The sequence below is a fragment of the Priapulus caudatus genome, unplaced genomic scaffold (genome assembly GCF_000485595.1).
Source record: "Priapulus caudatus unplaced genomic scaffold, Priapulus_caudatus-5.0.1 Scaffold355, whole genome shotgun sequence".
NCBI classification, from domain to species: domain Eukaryota; kingdom Metazoa; phylum Priapulida; class Priapulimorpha; order Priapulimorphida; family Priapulidae; genus Priapulus; species Priapulus caudatus.
The window spans coordinates 240,259-261,038 of record NW_014577416.1 but is presented as its reverse complement, the minus strand read 5'-3'; the positions used below and the strand labels follow the sequence as shown (position 1 = coordinate 261,038).

General features: G+C 49.9%; 2 protein-coding genes across 2 annotated transcripts in view; both read right to left on the bottom strand.

The window, feature by feature from the left end:
- Window positions 1-11,529, bottom strand: part of LOC106809450 (plexin-A2-like) — a 28,708-nt gene extending 17,179 nt beyond the window's left edge. The window contains exons 1-8 of the mRNA XM_014812530.1: window positions 11,406-11,529; window positions 10,773-10,935; window positions 9,551-9,644; window positions 8,665-8,779; window positions 6,327-6,449; window positions 5,827-5,931; window positions 5,521-5,612; window positions 5,301-5,302 (exon numbers count right to left, since the gene is read on the bottom strand). Of these exons, the coding sequence (XP_014668016.1) occupies window positions 5,301-5,302; window positions 5,521-5,612; window positions 5,827-5,931; window positions 6,327-6,449; window positions 8,665-8,779; window positions 9,551-9,644; window positions 10,773-10,935; window positions 11,406-11,480 (769 nt within the window). The 5' untranslated portion in view covers window positions 11,481-11,529. The remainder of the gene's footprint in view (window positions 1-5,300; window positions 5,303-5,520; window positions 5,613-5,826; window positions 5,932-6,326; window positions 6,450-8,664; window positions 8,780-9,550; window positions 9,645-10,772; window positions 10,936-11,405) is intronic.
- LOC106809451 (plexin-A2-like) overlaps window positions 2,169-20,780 on the bottom strand; it is a 46,160-nt gene continuing 27,548 nt past the window's right edge. Inside the window, exons 4-6 of the mRNA XM_014812531.1 lie at window positions 18,347-18,475; window positions 4,175-4,274; window positions 2,169-2,211 (exon numbers count right to left, since the gene is read on the bottom strand). Coding sequence (XP_014668017.1) covers window positions 2,183-2,211; window positions 4,175-4,274; window positions 18,347-18,475 — 258 coding nt within the window. The 3' untranslated portion in view covers window positions 2,169-2,182. The remainder of the gene's footprint in view (window positions 2,212-4,174; window positions 4,275-18,346; window positions 18,476-20,780) is intronic.

Sequence of the window (20,780 nt, the reverse complement as noted above, 5' to 3'; positions counted from 1 at the left end):
CTTGGCTATGTAGTAACTCCTGGCATGTTAAAAACAAAAAGCAAGTACGACAGGTGCAGATTTCTACAGTGCGAACGGCGGCACTGAGGGGTCACGAATCACGCAGATGTGATGACGCCTAACTCATGCGTATAACGCAGTTATGAGAATTCAGTAAATCACCGATGACAGCAGCGTGTTTATTCCATGCCAAACGTCTATTGATTTAAAGTTAATCTGTTACGAAAGTCACAACCTGTGCCGCACGCACCGGCATCCTCCTGCATTTAAAGCTCATCTCCCAACTGCCAGGCCTAACTCACCCACGCTGAATTATATATTCCAATTTGTAATTTTTAAAAATCCTAGTAAACAACATCTGCTACATAACCTCGCATACATGACGCCCAGAAAGATTAACACCAAACGACAAATTACACCAAATTGCATTTGCAATGGCAATTATGTAATCTTTTTTTTACTTCATTACCCCAATCTTTAAACTGTGTAAGCACGGCAAGTTAATAATTCACGCACGCACACATGCACCATTCACAGACGCAAGGCCCTACTGGCAATCGGTGGACTTTGGTTAAGCTGGGGAACCTGTTTCATAGCAAGAGCAAACAGTTTTTTGGCTGTCCCTGCAAGCCAGCCGCGACGAATAAACACACACTGATCGCTGACTGTTTAATTTGCCAACAATTCCGAGTTTTGCCCGCAATTCGACAAAATGTAAAAACGTCGATCGCGATCGAAACGATGCAATATCTGCCTTATTGTATAGCGTATCTTAAGAGAGTAAAACGCTCTAAACGCATACTAACTACAACTGCACCCGTTCGGTACCGAAAAACCTTACAACGCAAACACAGACAGACACCACACCATGTGACACGCGTGCGCTTCCGCCCGCACGCGCCACACACCCTTCCTCCCACCTTCCCTCCCCACCTTCCCACATGCACCTTCCCACACACACTTCCTCCACACCTTCCCTCCGCACACTTCCACCATATATAGGAAGCATCCACTACTCCAAGGCAACGATACATTGTCTGTGAGGCAGAGGAGTAGGGGACTTACTAACTACAGATTCCCGATCTAGGAGCACCTCACTAGTGTAACCTCTAAAAACTACCATAGTCTAACCTTCCCTACACTAACCCCTAACGCCCACTTCTCCCTATCGCGAGGCGGAGAGGGGCGCAGGGGGAACAGACTTACGCATTCCGACAGGCGATGGAGCCAAACCTGAGTGGTGGGAAGGGGTGCGGCACGGTCACACCCCGTGCGACGTTTTGATTCGCGGGAGCTGAGGAGACCTCCTGAGCAGGTGAAACCAGCACATAGAACTGTCCCCTCCAGACCGCGCGGAAGTGCTGACGATGAAATCAGTCCAGCTGGCAAGGCATACAGATGCTATTTTTTTATAAGGAATTATGTTATTATAACGCAGCTACACACTGCGATGCGCACGCAACAGGCAAGACGACTACCTAACTACACTGTGTACACTATGAAGTAGAGTTATTATATATAGATATATGTGTTATTATTTAGTATTGCACCTATAGTATTTTAAAACAATTTTTTTTACCACTATTGGGCATCTAGCGGATTAATTTCTTAGAAAAAAGGACCACATCAGGTTACACGTATATCGAGTTACACGTAATAACGAGCTTTAATAATTAAAATAATAAGTATAATTAAATAATAAGCAATATAATAATAATAACTCTTTATTCATATTAATTTCCCGTGAGATTCGACAACAAATGTTTGGTGGTGTAAGCAGCTATCTGTCACAACCATGCCAGGGGCGTGTACAGCGGGGGGGCGTCTAGGGGTCCTGGACACCCCCCTGCTCAGCTGCAGAAAACGCATCTAGGGCCTCTAATTTCAAAAAATTTATGCGGGGGAGGGCCCCTCAGACTTCCCCCTTCGCGTGCTCGCCAGTTTCGGTTTTTACGGTTAGACCCACCCCCCCTCCGTAAAAAATCCTGTAACGCCGCCTGCCATGCACCATGCACACACTATTTAAACCGATCATCACCCCCCCGCCCCGCGCGCGCGTCACAGCACTCAAGCCGTCGTCGCCAGGGTATACGCATGCAGCTGAACTGGGCGTAGACCTTGCTTGATGACGCGTGCAGTGACCGTCGCGATACATCACCCAGTTGCAGCGGGTCTCGCTGCCTTAGAACACTCCACTGTAGGGACTGCACTGCCAACATTAACCACTCTATCAGCCGATTCCATACACCACCGATTCGGACAATTTGCGTGACAAAAAAGACGGGAGAGGCTGTCACCCGAGAACGTGAGGTAGGCGGGAGCAATGAAGTGGGCAAGCGCGTGAGAGCTGACACGAGAACGGACAGGTACGGGACAATGAATGAGGGCACGCGGTGAGAGCTGACAGAGAAGGCGGAGTACGGGAATCAATGAATGAGGCACACGCGTGAGAGCTACACGGTTGAAGGTACGGGACAATGAATTGAGGCACGCGGTCCCGAGAGCTGTCACGCAAGAACGGGGAAGCTTACGGCGGACAATAATGAGCACGCCGGTGAGAGCTGACACGAGAACGGCGGAAGGTAGCGGGACAATGAATGAGGCACGCCGTGCCTGCAAGCTGTCAGCGGGAAGGGAAGGTACTGGGAAATGAGGAGGCACGCGGTGAGCAGGCTGACACGGGAAGTACGGGACAATGAAATTGAGGTCACGCGTGGAGGCTGAACGAAACGGACAGGTAGGGACAATGATAATGAGGCACGCGGTGGAGAAGTGTCACGAGAAGCGGAAGGTACGCGGGACAATGAATGAGGGCACGCGGTTGAGAGCTTGTCACGGGCGGAAGGTACGGGACAAGAATGAGGCAGCGCGTGAGAGCTAGCTGTCACGAGAACGGAAGCGTACCGGCTGATCAATGAATGCAGGCACGCGTTGAGAGCTGCTCACGATGAAACGGGAAGGTACGCGAGACAATGAATTGAGGCCACGCGTGAAGCTTGAGCACGAGAGAACGGGAAGGTAGCGGGGCAATGCAAAATGAGGCACGCGGTGAGCAGCTGTCACGGGGAAGTGTAGCGGGACAATGAATGAGGCACACGTCGGTGAGAGCTGCTGCACGGGCGAAGGTTAGCGGGACAATGAATGAGGCACGCGGAGAGCTGTCACTGAGAACGCGGAAGGTACGGGACAATGACATGAGGCCACGACGTGTGAGAGCTGTCACGAGAACGGGAAGGTACGGGACAATGAATGAGGCACGCGGTGAGAGCTGACACGAACACAGCAGGTTGACTCATGTGCCGATGTAAGGTTGACACATCTAGGCGCACTCACAGTGAGCGTTGTGTAGTTAGATTATGATAGATGATATCATTATCATGCTGTGGTGACATTACAATGTATGATGAGTTGATGACACAGTCACAGAACAAGACTTAACACATCGCAGCATGACGCTTGGTGTAGTTACATTATGACAGACGATGACACAGCCACAGCATGATAAATGACACCCATGCCCAGACACTCAGACGACACCCTCACACCCCAGAATGTTGCCTGACAATGTCATATCATGTCAGTTGAATCAGGCAAATAATGAGGTATTGATCAGCCGCAGAAATCAGGGTTAAGCGTCGATTAGGAATTTGCTATCATGCATTACGTATAGGAAATAATTAAGAGTCATATAATTATTTCATTTCCACTTCTTAGGTGTTTCCTTCGCATATATGTTATGTCTGTTATAGAACTTTTCTGTCAAACGTATGTCTTAATATTTCGATAGGGCGAGTCTTGTGATCAAAGACCGCCCCCCCCAACCACTCCTCTTCCACTTCCCACGAAATGGAATTAGGTAGAACTTGTAATCTCGTGTACACAGTGCTAGAGGAAATGTTTGCCGGGCACTGCCGCTGAATTTAAACAACCTTATCACGCTGTGTATACAATAGTATCGGCTGGTGGACACACAGACACACCACGCACCCACGCGGGCACGCAGACACAACACACACACGCACACACACACACACGCACGCACGCCCGCACGCACGCACGCACGCCCGCACGCACGCCCTCACGCACGCACGCACGCACACACACACCACGCAGGCATCCAGGCACGCACGCACGCAAATACCACTTTCTGCCTGAAGCAAATCATAGCCTTACTTGTTCTCCAGGGAACACCATCCGCAGTACGGATCCTTGCACCCAGACACTCCTGGCAGGTGCCGATACATGTCACAGTCCTTCACCTTCACCTTGCTCAGCTGAAACAACACGATGCAACTCGTATAGAACGATGCAAGAACACGTCAGATGAAATAACGACCACCATCAGGGGTACACCTACACACACACACACACCAGCCAACACACGACACGACTGCACGCACGCACCACGCACACCATGTATGCTACGACGGTGCACCACGTCCTGATTCAGGAAGGAACAGCTGAACAGTACTTAGCATGAGAATACCAACATCACAATGAACACATCGCTTGAACGTTGTCACAAGTGAAACAAAATAACCAATGCGCACTGCTTCCACACTGTACTAACTATACCAGTGGGGGTGGCACATGCGATAACAAGTCACCAGGGTGGCCACATGGGGTGGTATATGTAATGACCCACCAATGCAATACCCACCAATGCATTGCATTGGTAGATGCAATGCACCACATGCAATAATATGCCACCGGGGTGGTAGGCACACTCGTAAGTCACCAGGGTGGTGCAGACAGTGATGTGACAGACATAAGGGCAACACATGCACAGACTATATATGCCCATAAACGGTATCGTATTGCCCACCATTAATGGCAACTATTAACACTTTTCCCTTGATGCTCTAAGCATGAAACGTACCCGAAAGCTAGGATGTCAATTTCTTATGTAAAACATAATACCAATATAATATGCTGAAGCCTCCATTTGAACAATATGTAAATGAGTATGGAGCAATTAGCATGCTATTTGATCATTATCCGGAGGTATAGAATTGAAATTTCATGTATGCACAAGCTCTGGCGAGCATTTGTTTTCTAATGGCAGTTTTATGTCTGATTTAATAACTGCATTTATGCAACAGCTACAATCTATTGATTTATACATTATTCAATGAGCCTCAGCACTCACTGCTAGCAATCAAACGAGGTTTCTCATACTCGAAATTTGCCTATCGCTACTGACTTCTTGATGGACGAAATTAGCAAAATGGATTTCGCTCTCAGAGCAATAAGGACGTAAAGACGGCGGTCCGTGCGCCACGCATTAGATCCGCCATGACTGCTAGTGACCGCGTCTCCTAGATAACGAACCCCCGGATGTAGAAGCAGCCCGTGACGTCACCGCGAGAGGACGAACACCTCAGTGTGATGACTCACCACCCCCGCCTCGACCCCGGGGAGTAGCACGATGGAATCCACATCATGGCGAGCACAAATGATCCGATTATTGCCTAATATCATCACGTACGCGTAGAGAGATGATGCTGATGCAGCAGCAACAGTATGTTGTTGGGGTTGTCCAGTGCCCGGGTTCCTCCCCACAAGATGGCAAACTGTGCTTCTATGCTCTTCGCTGGACTGTCGTATTTAAACTGAAACAGAACACGAACATACATATCACGTTCCTAAAAAAATATACCCCCCCCAAACACATGACACGATACACTGATTGATACGATATACAATAACCCTAACACCCAACCAACACAAGACACGTTACAATCATACGTCATTGCATTAGCATTATTTAAAACGCTCAGACCAGGTAAAGAAATGAGGAGGAGTAGTAAAATGACGTCGGCTTACCAGGTGGTAGTTACACTTGATGAAGCCATCCTCATACACAGCCTCTACATCAGATATCCTACCATCCAGGTTAAACTCACACTGGAAGGGACTCGGATCAATCTCCTACAACAACAACAACAACAACAACAACAATCACACATCAGTATCAACAACAGCCAACAAAACGTTGGCAACCAACGAACTGAAACTACTATCTTTAGGCATTAAATAAAACTATTAATAAGTAAATTGTTACAAAATTAAGGAAGGAATACCATTTAGTAATCCATCTTTACACCTAAAGCGTATGCTTATATTATAATAACATAATAAATATTATACGTTACATATTATGCAAGTATAAAACGTTCCAAGTAGATAATGCTGCAAAGGTTTTTTTTCACATTCTGTCCCGTGGCACACACATGTTAACAATGTGGAATCTACGTGTCATAGGTGTTATTTACACGTGGGTGGGCATTCTGCTATGGACAGCATGTAAGATGAGATACGCTTACCTCGACGTTGCTGGCATGTACTGCAATCTGGTATTCCGTTCCTGACGGGATGAGGAACTCAGGGCGGGTGCTGTTGATGCGTGGGCAGTGGTCAGGACCAGGGCGTATGCTAGGACCCGGTGTCTGCAACAACAAAACACACGATTACAACCACCAACACATACAACCACACCAGCCGATCACAGCCCTAGCTCTCCCGATGCTGCACGTTTTGCCTCCGCTACAAGGGAAGCGAAGTGGGCTACACTGGTAGAGCTATCTCAGTCCCTGCTACGTGTGCGAATTAACCAGGTCAGTTCAATGTCTGAAGCGACAGGATTCCGCGTAACGGGAGATCCAAGGATGCGTCAATTCTACGTCGATAAACCGATCGCATTTACACCGGTCGCCGTGATCGTTAATGACATTAACGGATGCATCGGGGGGACGCCGGGGCAGCGTGGCGGCAGCAGCGATATTCGTGCATTCGAACATCCTGATCGATGTCAGTAAGCTAACGCCTCCGTCGCATACGACGCTGTTACCGGCGGCGACACCGACACCGTCGCGTGCTAATCGTCGTAACCACGACGATGGACAAACAGCCGCCGCGGAGAAAGCTTCCGGCACGCGAGCGACGGAGTCATCACGCCGCCGCGCCCGACGACCCATCTTCGCGGAGTTAACGTCGTTTATTTGGCCGTCATCGCCCCACCTCGCCCCGTTCTCTCACATCATCAGCTGCTCAGGTTGTCGATAATGATGTAACCGGCCGCGATGGCACGTGCGATGTGAGAGGGAGTTGCGGCGTCTGACCTGTGCGGACGACACCCTAACGCGGCGTCAACACCGTTAGTCGGGTGCGGACCCGTCAGTCGACCGTGAAAGGTTTCCGCGGGACCATTAAACTCGGGCGAATTTCATCTGCCCACGCTGTAATTTCGACCGAAAATAGCGGTCTGGTTATTCAAATTGCGGGTTTTCATTATGAGCTGTACTGCTGCTCGTTTCGACTAGTAGAATATATCGGCAGGCTTTGATGACGAGAGAGAAATGGCGACACAAAGGTTTCCATGGTCGTCATTAGCATGCCACTCTCTCTAATTAGGCAATCTCTCAACACGAGGTCCAAACGTCAGTTCTCCATCAAACTCTAAGCTTATCGGCAAGAGCAGAAATGGACGAAATGAACTGAAACTACTTGATCTTTAGTAAGTTTCTGCTAAGCTGCTTAAGCGGCAGTAGCTGCAACTACGCTATAAAATGCTGAAAGCATACGCCTCCCCCTTATTTCACTTCCACTATAACTTCTCTCCATCACGTCACATCGTGGGGACGTTTTTTAAGTGAATATGGCACTGTGGCAAGTGAATGGGTATATAAGTTCACGGGTCCAGAAATGATGCACAAACGCTACAGCGTACACGTATATCAATTTCATATCCCATTGTTTAATAAAATACGTTATTTAATCTCTTTTAGTCAAATAATCTAGATTCACGATTGGGAAGATCTCACAATATTTTATCATTGTGGATGAGCATCCGTTTGTTAAACTGTAACCAATCTGCACGTAAGGGCAACAGTAAATAGCCCAAAATATAACCCAATAAATGACTACAGGTGGTCAGACTCACAGTGATAAAACCACAATAACCAGCAATACAATCCATGCAGAGAATAATTATGTTTGTTGAAGTTATGTCACTCTGTTTGGCTTCACAACAGCTGCTATCGTTGATCTATCTTAAAACCCGTGGATTGACAAAACCAGCAGGAAAGCCAGTAAGTAAGAACGTGCATCTGCGAGCTACAGTGACGTAATATCACGCAAGGATTCTCAGCATGTCTACCTCATAACTTCAACTGTCAGCACAATCACAGAGTACGATCATCAGGTGAGGCACACTACAGCAACGATTCTACTCTCTAGTTCTATTCTCCTTCTCTGCATCTTCTACTACTCCTCCTTGGGGTTGATTACCCTGTGTGTAGTCGTATGTTTAAGGAGAGAGCGCGGACTACACTTACGCTCATATGGTCTATGCCCACCAGGGTACTGCCGGAACGTACCCTGGGTACGGTCCGGTATACCGGAACGTACCCTGGCAACTAATTGATATGGCTAGCGTTACTGGTTAGGGTTAGGGTTAGGGTTAGGGAGTAGGCGTAGGCGACTCCCTAGACTCGTTAGTGGAGTAAGCGAGGTACGGTCCGACATATTAGATAGTGCCAGGGTACGTTCCGGACCTTCCGGTATACCAGACCGTACTCAGGGTACGTTCCGGTATACCGGACCGTACCCAGGGTACGTTCCGGCGGTACCCCGGGGAACATAGACCCTCTCAGCTACACTTACGTTGAGGCCGGTGATGATGTGGTCATCGCGGCAGTAGGTGCCCGTGTCGTGCGTGCAGCGGTGATTCGTTCTGCACCAGTCACACGCAAACGAGCTGTTCGTACAGGCCGTGCAGCTGCAAGCATCAAGGTCAAGCATCAAGGTCAAGCATCAAGGTCAAGCATCAAGGTCAAACATCAAGGTCAAACATCAAGGTCAAACATCAAGGTCAAGCATCAAGGTGAGATAACGACCAATTAACAAGGGGATGCTCGTTAACGAACCAGCGTAATTAATAAACGCGAGGTCACGGTCGGGTGAAACACCCGGCTATCCGTCACGACATTCTCACGTTATCCGGAGTCGTGCGCGTCGATGTCAATATGCGCCGATTAAAATCTTCGTGATTGCAACTTACGACTTGGTATCTTACTGCGGACACTGTATTATTGTATTACGCCAAACCTTTCATTAATTTAATGCAACCGTTTTTTTATTTTCAAGAAAATTAAACTAACGTACTATTTCTCGTCATTCTGTGTTAAATTATTCAGACAAATGGGAAATAAAGTGCCATATCAACCCCTGACATGACAACATCAGCAGTAGCAGCAGTAGTAGTAGCAGCAGCAGCAGCAGTAGTAGTAGTAGCAGCAGCAGCAGCAGTAGCATCAGCAGCAGCATCAGTGGCATCAGCAACAGTAGCAGTAGTAGTAGAAGCAGCCGCAGCAGTAGCAGCAGCAAAGGCAGCAGCAGCATCAGCAGCGGCATCAGCAACAGTAGCAGTAGCAGCAGTAGCAGCAGCAGCAGCAGCAGCGGCGGCAGCAGCAGCAGTAGCATCAACAGCAGCAGCAGCGACAACAACAGCAACATGCTAGATGGGTGAACAGTCAGGACGTTTACTCACGATGAGAAACGGACGCAGTTGTAGAAGATGAAGTCTGTTGTAACAAAGTTAGGGCTGCCCGACACTTGCACCGACAGCTTGGCTATGTAGTACTCTGCATGGTAAAGAAACAAAACAGTACCAGGTGAGATTCTACAGTGGACCGCACTGAGGGGTCGGAAATCACGAGATGTGATGACGCACTAACTCATGCGTTACGCAGTTATGAGAAATTCAGTAAAACACCGATGACAGCAGGTGTTTTTCATGCCGAACGTCTATGATTTAAAGTTAATCTGTACAAGTCACACCTTCCCGCACGCACCGGCATCCTCCTGCTTTAACTCACTCTCCCCCACTGCCAGGTAACTCACCCACGGTGATTATATATTCCATTGTCTAAATCCTAGTCAAACAACATCTGTTACATAACACTCGCAATACTAGACGCACACCGGTTAACACGAACGACAAATACACCAATTGCATTTGCAATGCAATATTAATTTTTTTTACTTCATTAAATCTTTAAACTGTGTAACACGCAAGTTATAATGCACGCACGCACACATGACCATTCACAGACGCAAGGCCCCTACTGGCATCGTGGACTTTGGTAACTGGGGAACCTGTTTCATACAGAGCAAACAGTTTTTTGCTTCCCTGCAAGCCACCGCGCGAATAAACACACACTGATCGCGATGTTTAATTTGCCAACAATTCCCGGTTTTGCCCGCATTCGACAAAAATGTAAAAACTCGATCGATCGAAACGATGCAATTCTGCTATTTATAGGTATTTAAGAAGTTAAACGCTCTAAACGATACTAACTACAACTGCACCGCGGTACCGAAAAACCTTACAACGCAAACACAGACAGACACCCACACCATGGTGACACCGTGCCTCGCCCGCACGCCCACACACCTTCCCTCCCACCTTCCCTCCCACCTTCCCACACACCTTCCCTCCCACCTTCCCTCCCACCTTCCCACACACCTTCCCACACACCTTCCCTCCCACCTTCCCTCCCACCTTCCCACCATATATAGGAGCATCCACTACTCCAAGGCAACGATACATTGTCGTGAGGCAGAGGGTAGGGACTTACTAACTACAGATTCCCACTCTAGGAGCACCCACTAGTGTACCTCTACTACCATAGTCTAACCTTCCCTACACTAACCCCTAACGCACTTCTCCCTATCGCGAGGCGGAGAGGGGGGGCAGGGGAAAGACTTACGCATTCCGACGGGGATGGAGACAACCTGAGTGGTGGGAGGGGTGCGGCACGTCACACCCGTCGACGTTTTGTTCGCGGGGGAGCTGAGGGAGACTCCGTGAGCGGTGAACACGCACATGAACTGTCCCTCCAGCCGCGGGAAGTGCTCGATGGAAATGTCCAGCTGCAAGGATAATCGATTTATTTTTTATAAAGGGAATTATTTATTATAAGCGCAGGCAACACTTATGCGTGCGCACCCAGGCAAGGCGACTACCTAACTACACGTTGTACACTATGAAGTAGTTATTATATATAGAATATATGTGTTATTATTTAGTATCACCTATAGTATTTTAAAACATTTTTTTTACACTATTGCATCTAACGGATTAATTTCTTTAGAAAAAAGACCACATTCAGTACACGTATTCGAGTTACACGTAATAACGACTTAATAATTAAAATAATAATATATTAATAATAACAATAATAATAATAACTCTTATTCATATTAATTTCCGTGAGTCGACAACAAATGTTTGGGTTGGTGTAAGCAGCTACTGTCACAACCATGCACATGCACACCTGCACATGCACACACTATAACCGATCATCAGAAGCCCCGCGCGCGCGCGCGCGTCACACACTCACCGTCGTCGCCAGGGTAACCTGCAGCTGACTCGGGTAGACCTTGGTGATGACGCTGCAGTGACCGTCGCGATACATCACCCAGTGCAGCGGGTCGCTGCCCGTAGAACACTCGACGCTAGGACTGCACCTGCAACATTAACCACTCTATCAGCGATCTACACCCACCGATTCGGAATTTGCGTGACAAAAAGACGGGAGAGCTGTCACGAGAACGTGAAGGTACGGGACAATGAATGAGGCACGCGGTGAGAGCTGACACGAGAACGGGAAGGTACGGGACAATGAATGAGGCACGCGGTGAGAGCTGACACGAGAACGGGAAGGTACGGGACAATGAATGAGGCACGCGGTGAGAGCTGTCCACGAGAACGGAAGTACGGATAATGAATGAGGCCTGCGGAGTGAGAGCGCCAAGAGAACAGGGAAACGATACGGGACAACTAGACAATAGAGGCCCGCGCATGAGAAGGCTGTTCACGAGGAAGGTAGCAGATCATGAAGAGCACGAGTAAGCTGTCCAAACAACAGCAGAGTGACTCAATGCCCGATGTCAGGTTGACACATCTAGGCGCACTCACAAGTGAGCGTTGTGTTAGTTAGATTATGATAGATGATATCATTATCAATGGAGTGTGGTGAACATTACAATGTAATGATGACCCAGTCCACGGACAAGAACTTAATCCAATGCATCAGACAACCATGACGCCTTGTGTGAGTTTTTTACATTATGACAGACGTGAACAGACCACAGCATGATAACTGACAGCCATGTCCCAACACTCAGAACGACCACCCTCACACCCAGAATGTTGCCTGACAAAGGTCAGATCATGTCAGTTCCATCAGGCAAATAATGATGTATGACTCCCGCAGGCAAAATCAGGGTTAAGCGTCGTAAGGATTGCTATGCATAGCATTAGTATAGAAATAATTAAAAGTCATATATTATTTCATTTATCACTTCTTAGGTGTTTCCTTCGCATATATGGTTATTCTGTTATAGACTTTTCTGTCCAACGTATGTCTTAATATTCTCGATAGGGCGAGTCTTGTATCAAAGACCCCCCCCAACGCAACTCCTCTTTCCACTCCCACGAAATGGAATTGGTAGAAACTTTGTACTCTTCGTGTAACACATGCTGGAGAAATGTTCTGGCGCACTGCGCTGCATAAACAACCTATCAACGCTGTGTATACAGTAGTATCGGCTGCTGGGCACACACACACAGCGCACGTACCCAAGCGGCACCACACACCACACCCACACACACACACACCACACACACACGACACACACACACACACACACACACGACACACACCCGCACACACACACGCGCACAGCGCACACGCCACACGCCGCCGCGCCCACGCGTGGAACCGCACACGCACGCACGCACGCACGCACCACACACAACACCCGCCACACACAACGCGCACCACGCACCACACCACACAACACCACAACACACGACACACACACACACACACACACAGCACAACCACACACCCACACACACACAAATAAACACAGCCAACCGCAACAACCACATGCGAGCACGCGCGGCACAACTCCACACTACCAACACACCACAGCACCACACACACACAACCCCCACACAACACCCACCGCACTCCGCAGGCATCAGGCACGACACGCCGGCAATCTAACCGCTTTCTGCCTGCAAGCAAATCATCGCTCCTTACTGTTCTTCAGGAAACACGCATCGCGACCCACACTAACGGATCCTTCGGCCGAACCCAAATCCACCCACAACCCCAGCCACACTCCTGCAGGTGCGAATACATGCACAGTCCTTCACTTCACCTTGCTCAGCTAAACAACACGATGCAACTCGTATAGAACGATGCAAGAACACTTAGATGAAATAACGCCACCATCAGGGGTACACCTAACACACACACGCCCGCACACACCGCACGCGACAACCACGCACGCAGCGCACCGCCACGCAGCTACAGCACACGCACACGCCACGCAACGGAGCAACGCCACCCGGCACCCACACCGACGCCAGCACCGTCACGCACGACACCCACACGCACGCATCACGCCGCACGCACGCCAAACTACACCCAGCACAAGACACGCACAACCACTAGCACAAAGCACGCACTACAGCACACACGCAAACGCACACACACCACACCAAACACACACCAACACGACCGACTAACACACAACCTACAAACCAAACATTCATCCAATGAAAACGATATACTCATACCTAGCAAGTAGAACGGAAGTGCACCACGTCCCGTGATTTTTTCAGGATGAACGAGCTCATCACAATGGAATACAACATCACAAAGAACACACTCGAGCTATTTGAAACGATTGTCTACAAGTGAAACAAAATAACGCAATGCGCACTGCTTCCAGCACTGTACAGAGACCATAACCACAAGGAGGGCTGGCACCTGCATACACAAACAGAACACCAGCGGTGAGACCACATGGGGTGGTATATGTAATGCAACCCACCAATAGCATGAACAAGCACCACCTGTCCAATGCGATTCGTGATGACACAACTGCAACCTAACAATGGACAATATAATAATGCCACCGGCGACGTGGTAGACCACTCGTTAAGTCACGAGGTGGTGCAGACAGTGATGTGACAGACCATAAGGGCAACCAACATGCCAGACTATCATATGCCCATACAACGGTATCGTATTGCCACGCATTAATCGATCAACATACTCCTAACTAATCTTCCCCTTCGACCTGTTCTAAGAGTAAACGTACTCGAAAGCTAGATGTCAATTTCTTATGTAAGCAAAACATCATAAAACAAATAAATATGCGCCTGTAGCTCCATTTGAACAACTCATGTAATAGTATGGACAATTAGCACTGCTATTGATCATTATCTCGGAGGTATAAGAATTGAAATTTCATGTATGCACAAGCTCTGGGCGGAAGCAATTTGTATTTCTATAAGCAGTTTTATGTCCGATTTAAACTTACACAATGAGACATTAATGCAAACACTACAAATCTATTGATTTCCACCTTATCTCAACCGAGCAAGCCTCAGACACTCACTCGACTACGAATCAAAACGAGGTTTCTGCATTGCTCGAAATTGCCTATCCGCACTGCACTTCTTTGATGAGCTAAATTAGCCAAAATGGATTCGCTCTCAAGCAATAAGCGATACGTAAAGACGGCGTCCGTGCGCCACGCATTAGATTCGCCATGACGTGCTAGTGACCGCGTCTCCTAGATAACGAACCCCGGATGATAGAGCAGCCCTGACGTCACGCGCGAAAGAGGACGAACACCTCAGTGTGATGACTCACCACCCCCGCTCGACCCCGGGAGTAGCACGATGGAATTCCACATCATGCGAGCACAAATTATCCGATTATTGCATAATACGATCACGTACGCGCTAGATGAGATGATCTGATGCAGCAGCAACCGTCACCCGCAGCAGCCGCAAGCAGCAGCATCACCACCACTAGCACGCAAGCAGCAGCAGCAGCCAGCAGTCACCGCGCAGCAAGCAGCAGGCAGCAACAGTACAGTAGCCGTATCAGTAGCAGCAGAACATCACCACCCTCACCCACCACAGGCAGCAGCAGCAGCGTAACTAGTTACCAGCCAGCAGCAGGCTAGCAGCAGGCAGCACCACAGTACAGTAGCAGTATCATCACCACCAACCACCACAACAAGCAACCAGTAACAACTTTACCAGCAACAGCAGCAAAGGCCCCGCGGCGGGCGGCCCCGCCGCCGGCCCCCCCCAAAAAAAAAAAACAAAAAAAACGCCCAGCAACAGTTTACGCAGCAGCAGCAGCAGCAACAACAGTTACCCAGCAGCAGCAGTAGCAGTAGCATCACCCACAACTGCCACCGCCACGACCCACCAGCAGCACCTCTGCAGCAGCAGCAGCAACAACAAACAGCAGCAGCAGCCGCAACAACAACAGCGCATGCAGCAGCATCACCCACCACCTACCACCAGTAGCACAGCAGCAGCAGCAACAACAACTAACAACAACGAACAACAAAACAACACACCAACAGCAGCGCATCCACACGCAAAGCAGCGGCAGCATAACGCCCCGCTGGTTCGCCTGGGTTCGATCTGAACGTCGTCATCCTCGTTAACGCAAAAATTCCGTTGTCGACCATCTCGGGGCCAGGATAAGCGGTTCGAATCAGCGAGCTTTGCTGGGTTAATTTTACACCGCACGTCATGATTACGTAGCGTCAGTGTTACGGCCGGACCGCTTCATCGCCTGAGTGAGTCACAGGACAAACAGCAGCTGGTAATCCCGCCACCGCGATACACGTCGGTCTTTTAGAACCGGAACGTCCGCAAATAAACAGAGCGAAACATTAATGTCCGAACAAACACCGACACCACCGAGCTCAATCACTCGCCAGCCACGCACGCACGCACACGCCGCACGCGCCACAGCACGCAGCACGCACGCACGCACGCACACACCTCGCGCACATACACCACACCACGTTCGCCACACGCTACGCCAACGCAACACATACACAACACAACACGCACCTAACCAACTCGCGCCACTATGGCACACACGCACGTCCCAACACGACACACAATCGCACCAATACACACAAACACGGCACTACGAGCAGCTCGCGCACACACGCCACGCACCACGCACACAACCGCAGCACACCCGCACACACACAACTGGCGCAGCTTGATCATGGCACTTGTCTATAAGCATGTGGCCCCTTCATCGATTATTCAAAAACCGCTACACTCGCACCAAAGACATTACAATACTCGTCCGAGAACCAGACAATGCCCGCCGAGACACGCACACGCAGAGCACAACGCACTACGCACTTACATCAGTGCCGAAGGAATGCCCGCGCGCGCGCGCACACGCACCACACACCACACACACCGCGCGCACACACCATACACGCAACACGCACACGCACTGACACCAGTGTCACGAAGAATTGCACCGGCGCACACACGCACAGGACCACATAAAGCATAAAAACACACACGCCAGCCAAGGCACGCGCACACACACACCAACACACACACACACCCCCACGTACATCAGTGCACGAAGATCCACAGACGCGATCGCGCGCACCCCAAACAGCACGCCACACCCACGCCGCGCGCGCGCACAACAGCCACACACACACCAACACACACACACACACACACAACACACCACACACACTCACACACACACACGCCGCGCTGCCGCGCGCACACAACCAACAACACACACACACCACACACACGCGCGCCGCGCAACACAGCACACACCCCACACCGCGCTCGCACACACCACACACAGCACACACACACGACAACGTACATCAGTGCCGAAGAATGCACACAACCACACACGCACAACCACCGCGCGCACACCACACACACACGCGCGCACCACACAAGCACCCGCAGCACGTAGCACGCACACACGATACGAAGTACTGCGTCTAATCGCTTTTTGGATACCTAATATACATTGGCAATTCATCGTGGAAAATGTTTGTAAACGATGGGAAGCGAGCTAACACAGACTGTGACTGCAGGGTAACGTATAGCCATAGCGCTCCGCGCCGCGCAGCAATACAACATAACCCTAATAAACACGTTTAATATCCCCCGTGCCCGCTCCAGGAAGATCGAAAATTGCTGGCCCCGAGGAACCTTTAGCCGCTGCACAGTCATCAATGAAAGTAAATCAAAGTAGAATGCTTAAGTCGGGGAGCAATTCTTACAGTCTTGCATTCCCTAGATCGGGATGAAGCGGGTGTTGGTAATGAGCATTCTTGTCAACAGAACAACTCCACGCCCACACGTACGGACGAACGCACGCAATGCACGCACATTCACACATCAGCGGCACCGACAACGCACGCACGCACGCGCCTACATACACACACGCACGACGAACCCGTGTTACCAACCCCTACATACAGACACAAACCACACGCACGCACGCACAGCACTCGGTCACGTGTACGCGCATCATGCGCACGCGGGGCAGAACGCATCCAGACACCGTGCCGGCATGGGTTCGACGCAAAAGATTAATTAGATCGAGCAGCAAAAAAATCCGAAGGGAACAATTATCTTCGCCCCGATCGCAAAAAATCACCGTCTAGTAAGCCAGCGATATTTTTGCGCGCGCGCCTGCACCGCGGACGTCTGTCCGCTGCGACCTTCCCTGGCTGTTCTCCACATCACGCTGCTGCATCTGTCAGTCGACGCTCGACGCGTGGACGCTCGTACGTACGTACGTAACGCTGTCCTTCAATCGCTTGCTACCCAAGCATGCCATCTAACGCCGCTAAGCATCAATCCATGCGTGCACGCCGCGTGCGCGTAATATATATATATATACACATATATATAATATATATATATATATATATATATAGCCGGCGGCGGCAACGAAGCGCGCGCTCTGCATATTTACCGATTACGCACGAAGAAACGACGACCAATAAGAGCAATCCATTTTCCCCGATTTGCATATCTCACGAAGCGGGCGGCGGCGGGGCGGCATCAGGGGAAGAGACGCGAGCTTCGCACAAGGGATAAAATAAATAAAATCGCTCGACGAATTTCAAATTACGCACAGATGATACGATTATTTTCGCGAGTTTGCACGAGTTATTTAGAACGCGTTCATCGATCGCATCCCCCTCTAGCGTCTGTCGATCGGCGTCTCTGGCAACAGCTACACCCATGCCCTCTACCCCGTTATAAAACGCCTCCCGTAAAACCCGCGCGCGTTACACCGACGCATCGATCAAGCCGTTACTGACACGTCGTCGGCTCATTATGCCCGCCGCCGCCGCCGCCGCCGCCGCCGAAGCCGTCATAAACACACGCCGCCATGTCTGTCGTCATCACCTACGTCATCCGTCATCGACTCACCTTGTGCTTTGTCATCACGTACACGTGCTCCTCGTCAAGGTCAAAGTTCAGGTCGGGATTGACGGGGCTGCCGACGTCGACGATGAGCTCCTCAAACTCGTTAGCGACCGTCGCTGAATCCACGGTCACCTGCAGAGTAGAAGAAAACAGACGGTCTAAGTCACACACGTTCAACAGGCAGTCCCCACTCCCTCCTTCACGATGCGCGCACCCCCATCCCCCTCCCCCTCGCCCTCCCCTCTCATCGACGGCCAGCGGAACAATGATGTATCAATCTAATGTCGTGACCGGCGTGAGGACGGTCGCAGCGTAATGGTGACAGATTGACAACTGACGTGTGTCCGTGGATCAATCACGATGGGTCCGCTGCTTGTAAGGTCTTTTTAGGATGACATATTGTTTTAGGAGAACATCTCTGTTAGGATTTCACCACGAGCAGAAGAAGAAGGAAGAAGACGAAGAAGAAGAAGGAAGAAGAAGAAGAAGAAGAAGAAGAAGAAGAAGAAGAAGAAGAAGAAGAAGAAGACGGAAGAAGAATGAGAAAAAAGAGAAGAATAAAAAGAATAAGATGATGAAGAAGAAGACGACGACGACGACGACGACGACGACGACGACGACGACGACGAAGAAGAAGAAGAAGAAGAAGAAGAAGATATAACGCTTTGCGATCACTTCATCTGCACCCCCCCCACCCCCGGCTTACTGCGCTCCTCAATTGCCCGCCACGGAACGATACAGACGCATACACAGGGGATATCGCCACCTCACAATGGTTGCTAAAGACGCGAGAATTCATCTCCGGATTAGATCATCCCACCGTCTTTTGTAACCTTTATGTCTCTTCAGTGCGAGAAGATTAATTGCTGAGATTTTCCTACGACAGTTAAACAATACACATGAAGCTCGATAATTGGTTCATTTCGTTCTCTACTGTTAGCCGATCGATAAGTTTCATTTGTTTTCCACTTACTCGCATCGCTGAACGACTAACACTAGACAGGGGGCGCCAGCATCGGTTTCTTCGATTTCTTCATATATTTTATTTGATGAATTGTTTACTTGTGATGGAATCGATGCAAACTCACGAGCCTGTCTCTTAGATTTGCGTTTTGAGATTTACTTACACACTTCCTCACGCGCGCGCACGGGAACAATTTTTTCAATTTCCTTATATCATCAAAATTACGTCGAGTAATGATCCATATCGACGTACTGCCACCATGAATATCATCATTCATCTATGGCTTCAGAAAATTATTTTACATAAACTCAATTACCGAGCCACTTTGTCTATAAAACGCGCGCTTTGAATCGCCTGAGCTGCGAAGCAGACACACATTCTTTTCATCGGTTAACGGCCAAGCGAATCTTTCGCCGATCTATCTTGAATCTTTACGAATTTAGTTACGCCTACATGGAAATTTCGCCAACATGTGGCGAAGGCCGCTCTCCTGCTCGCAGGAGATACGGTAGGGCAAAGAATCCCCTTCCCCCTCCCCCCACCGTCGCTTCTGCTAAACTTAAACTGCCACGAAAGCAGAGGTCGTGCCGGTGACTGGCGAAAATCAATGTTGAGTGAAGTGGGGCGCCGCGGTCAGGAGGGCGCGGGGGTGCAATGGGGGGGGAGGGACGTGCATGCGGCGATGGTGCATGCGGGTGGGTGGCAATGGGGGGGGGATGCACTGAGGGGGAGGCTATGATAACATGATATACGTGGGGGTATAGAGAGTACGCTGGTCTGTGTAGGGTGGTGGCGTGTTGGGAAGGTTTGGTTCGGTAGCAGCCGCATGCTTTCTGCTGGTATCGTACGTAGCAGGGGATTGCGGCTAGGCGCATGGTCTAGTTAATCGTCACGTACGCCAGGGTAGTGACCAGATACACGGGTTAGAAGTCGGGGCCGTTCGAGTGAGATAGATCCGAAACTACACAAAGAGTTTTAAGCTCGCAGCAGCTAATAGGCCGATGAAACCGCCAGACTGCCTGTTTCAGTAAGCCAAAGAGGCTGAAGCGTAAAGCTCTCCTGCGTCAATCTCATCTCTGCATCTCTCGTCGCTATCTCTCTCTCACTCGCGGAGTCATCGTCATCTCTCTCATCTGCCGGTCTGCTCTCTCTCAGCTCCACGCACTCGTCGCTCTCGCTCCATCGCTCATCCGCTTCATCGCTCCTCAAGCTCTCGCTCCTCGCTCTCGCTCTCAAGCTCTCGAGTTCGCTCTCGGCTCTCGCTCTCGCTACGACAAGCCTCGTCTCAAGCTCTGCTCGCATCTCGGCTCTCGAGCTCTCGCTCTCCGGCTCTCGCTCTCGCTCTCGCTCCTCAGGCTGCTGCGCTCAGTCGCTCATCGGCTCTCCTGCTCTCTGCTCGCGAAACGTCGCTCTCCCGCTCCTCGCTATCGGCTCTCGCATCTCTATGCGGTCACTCGCTGCTGAGGGTCGTTC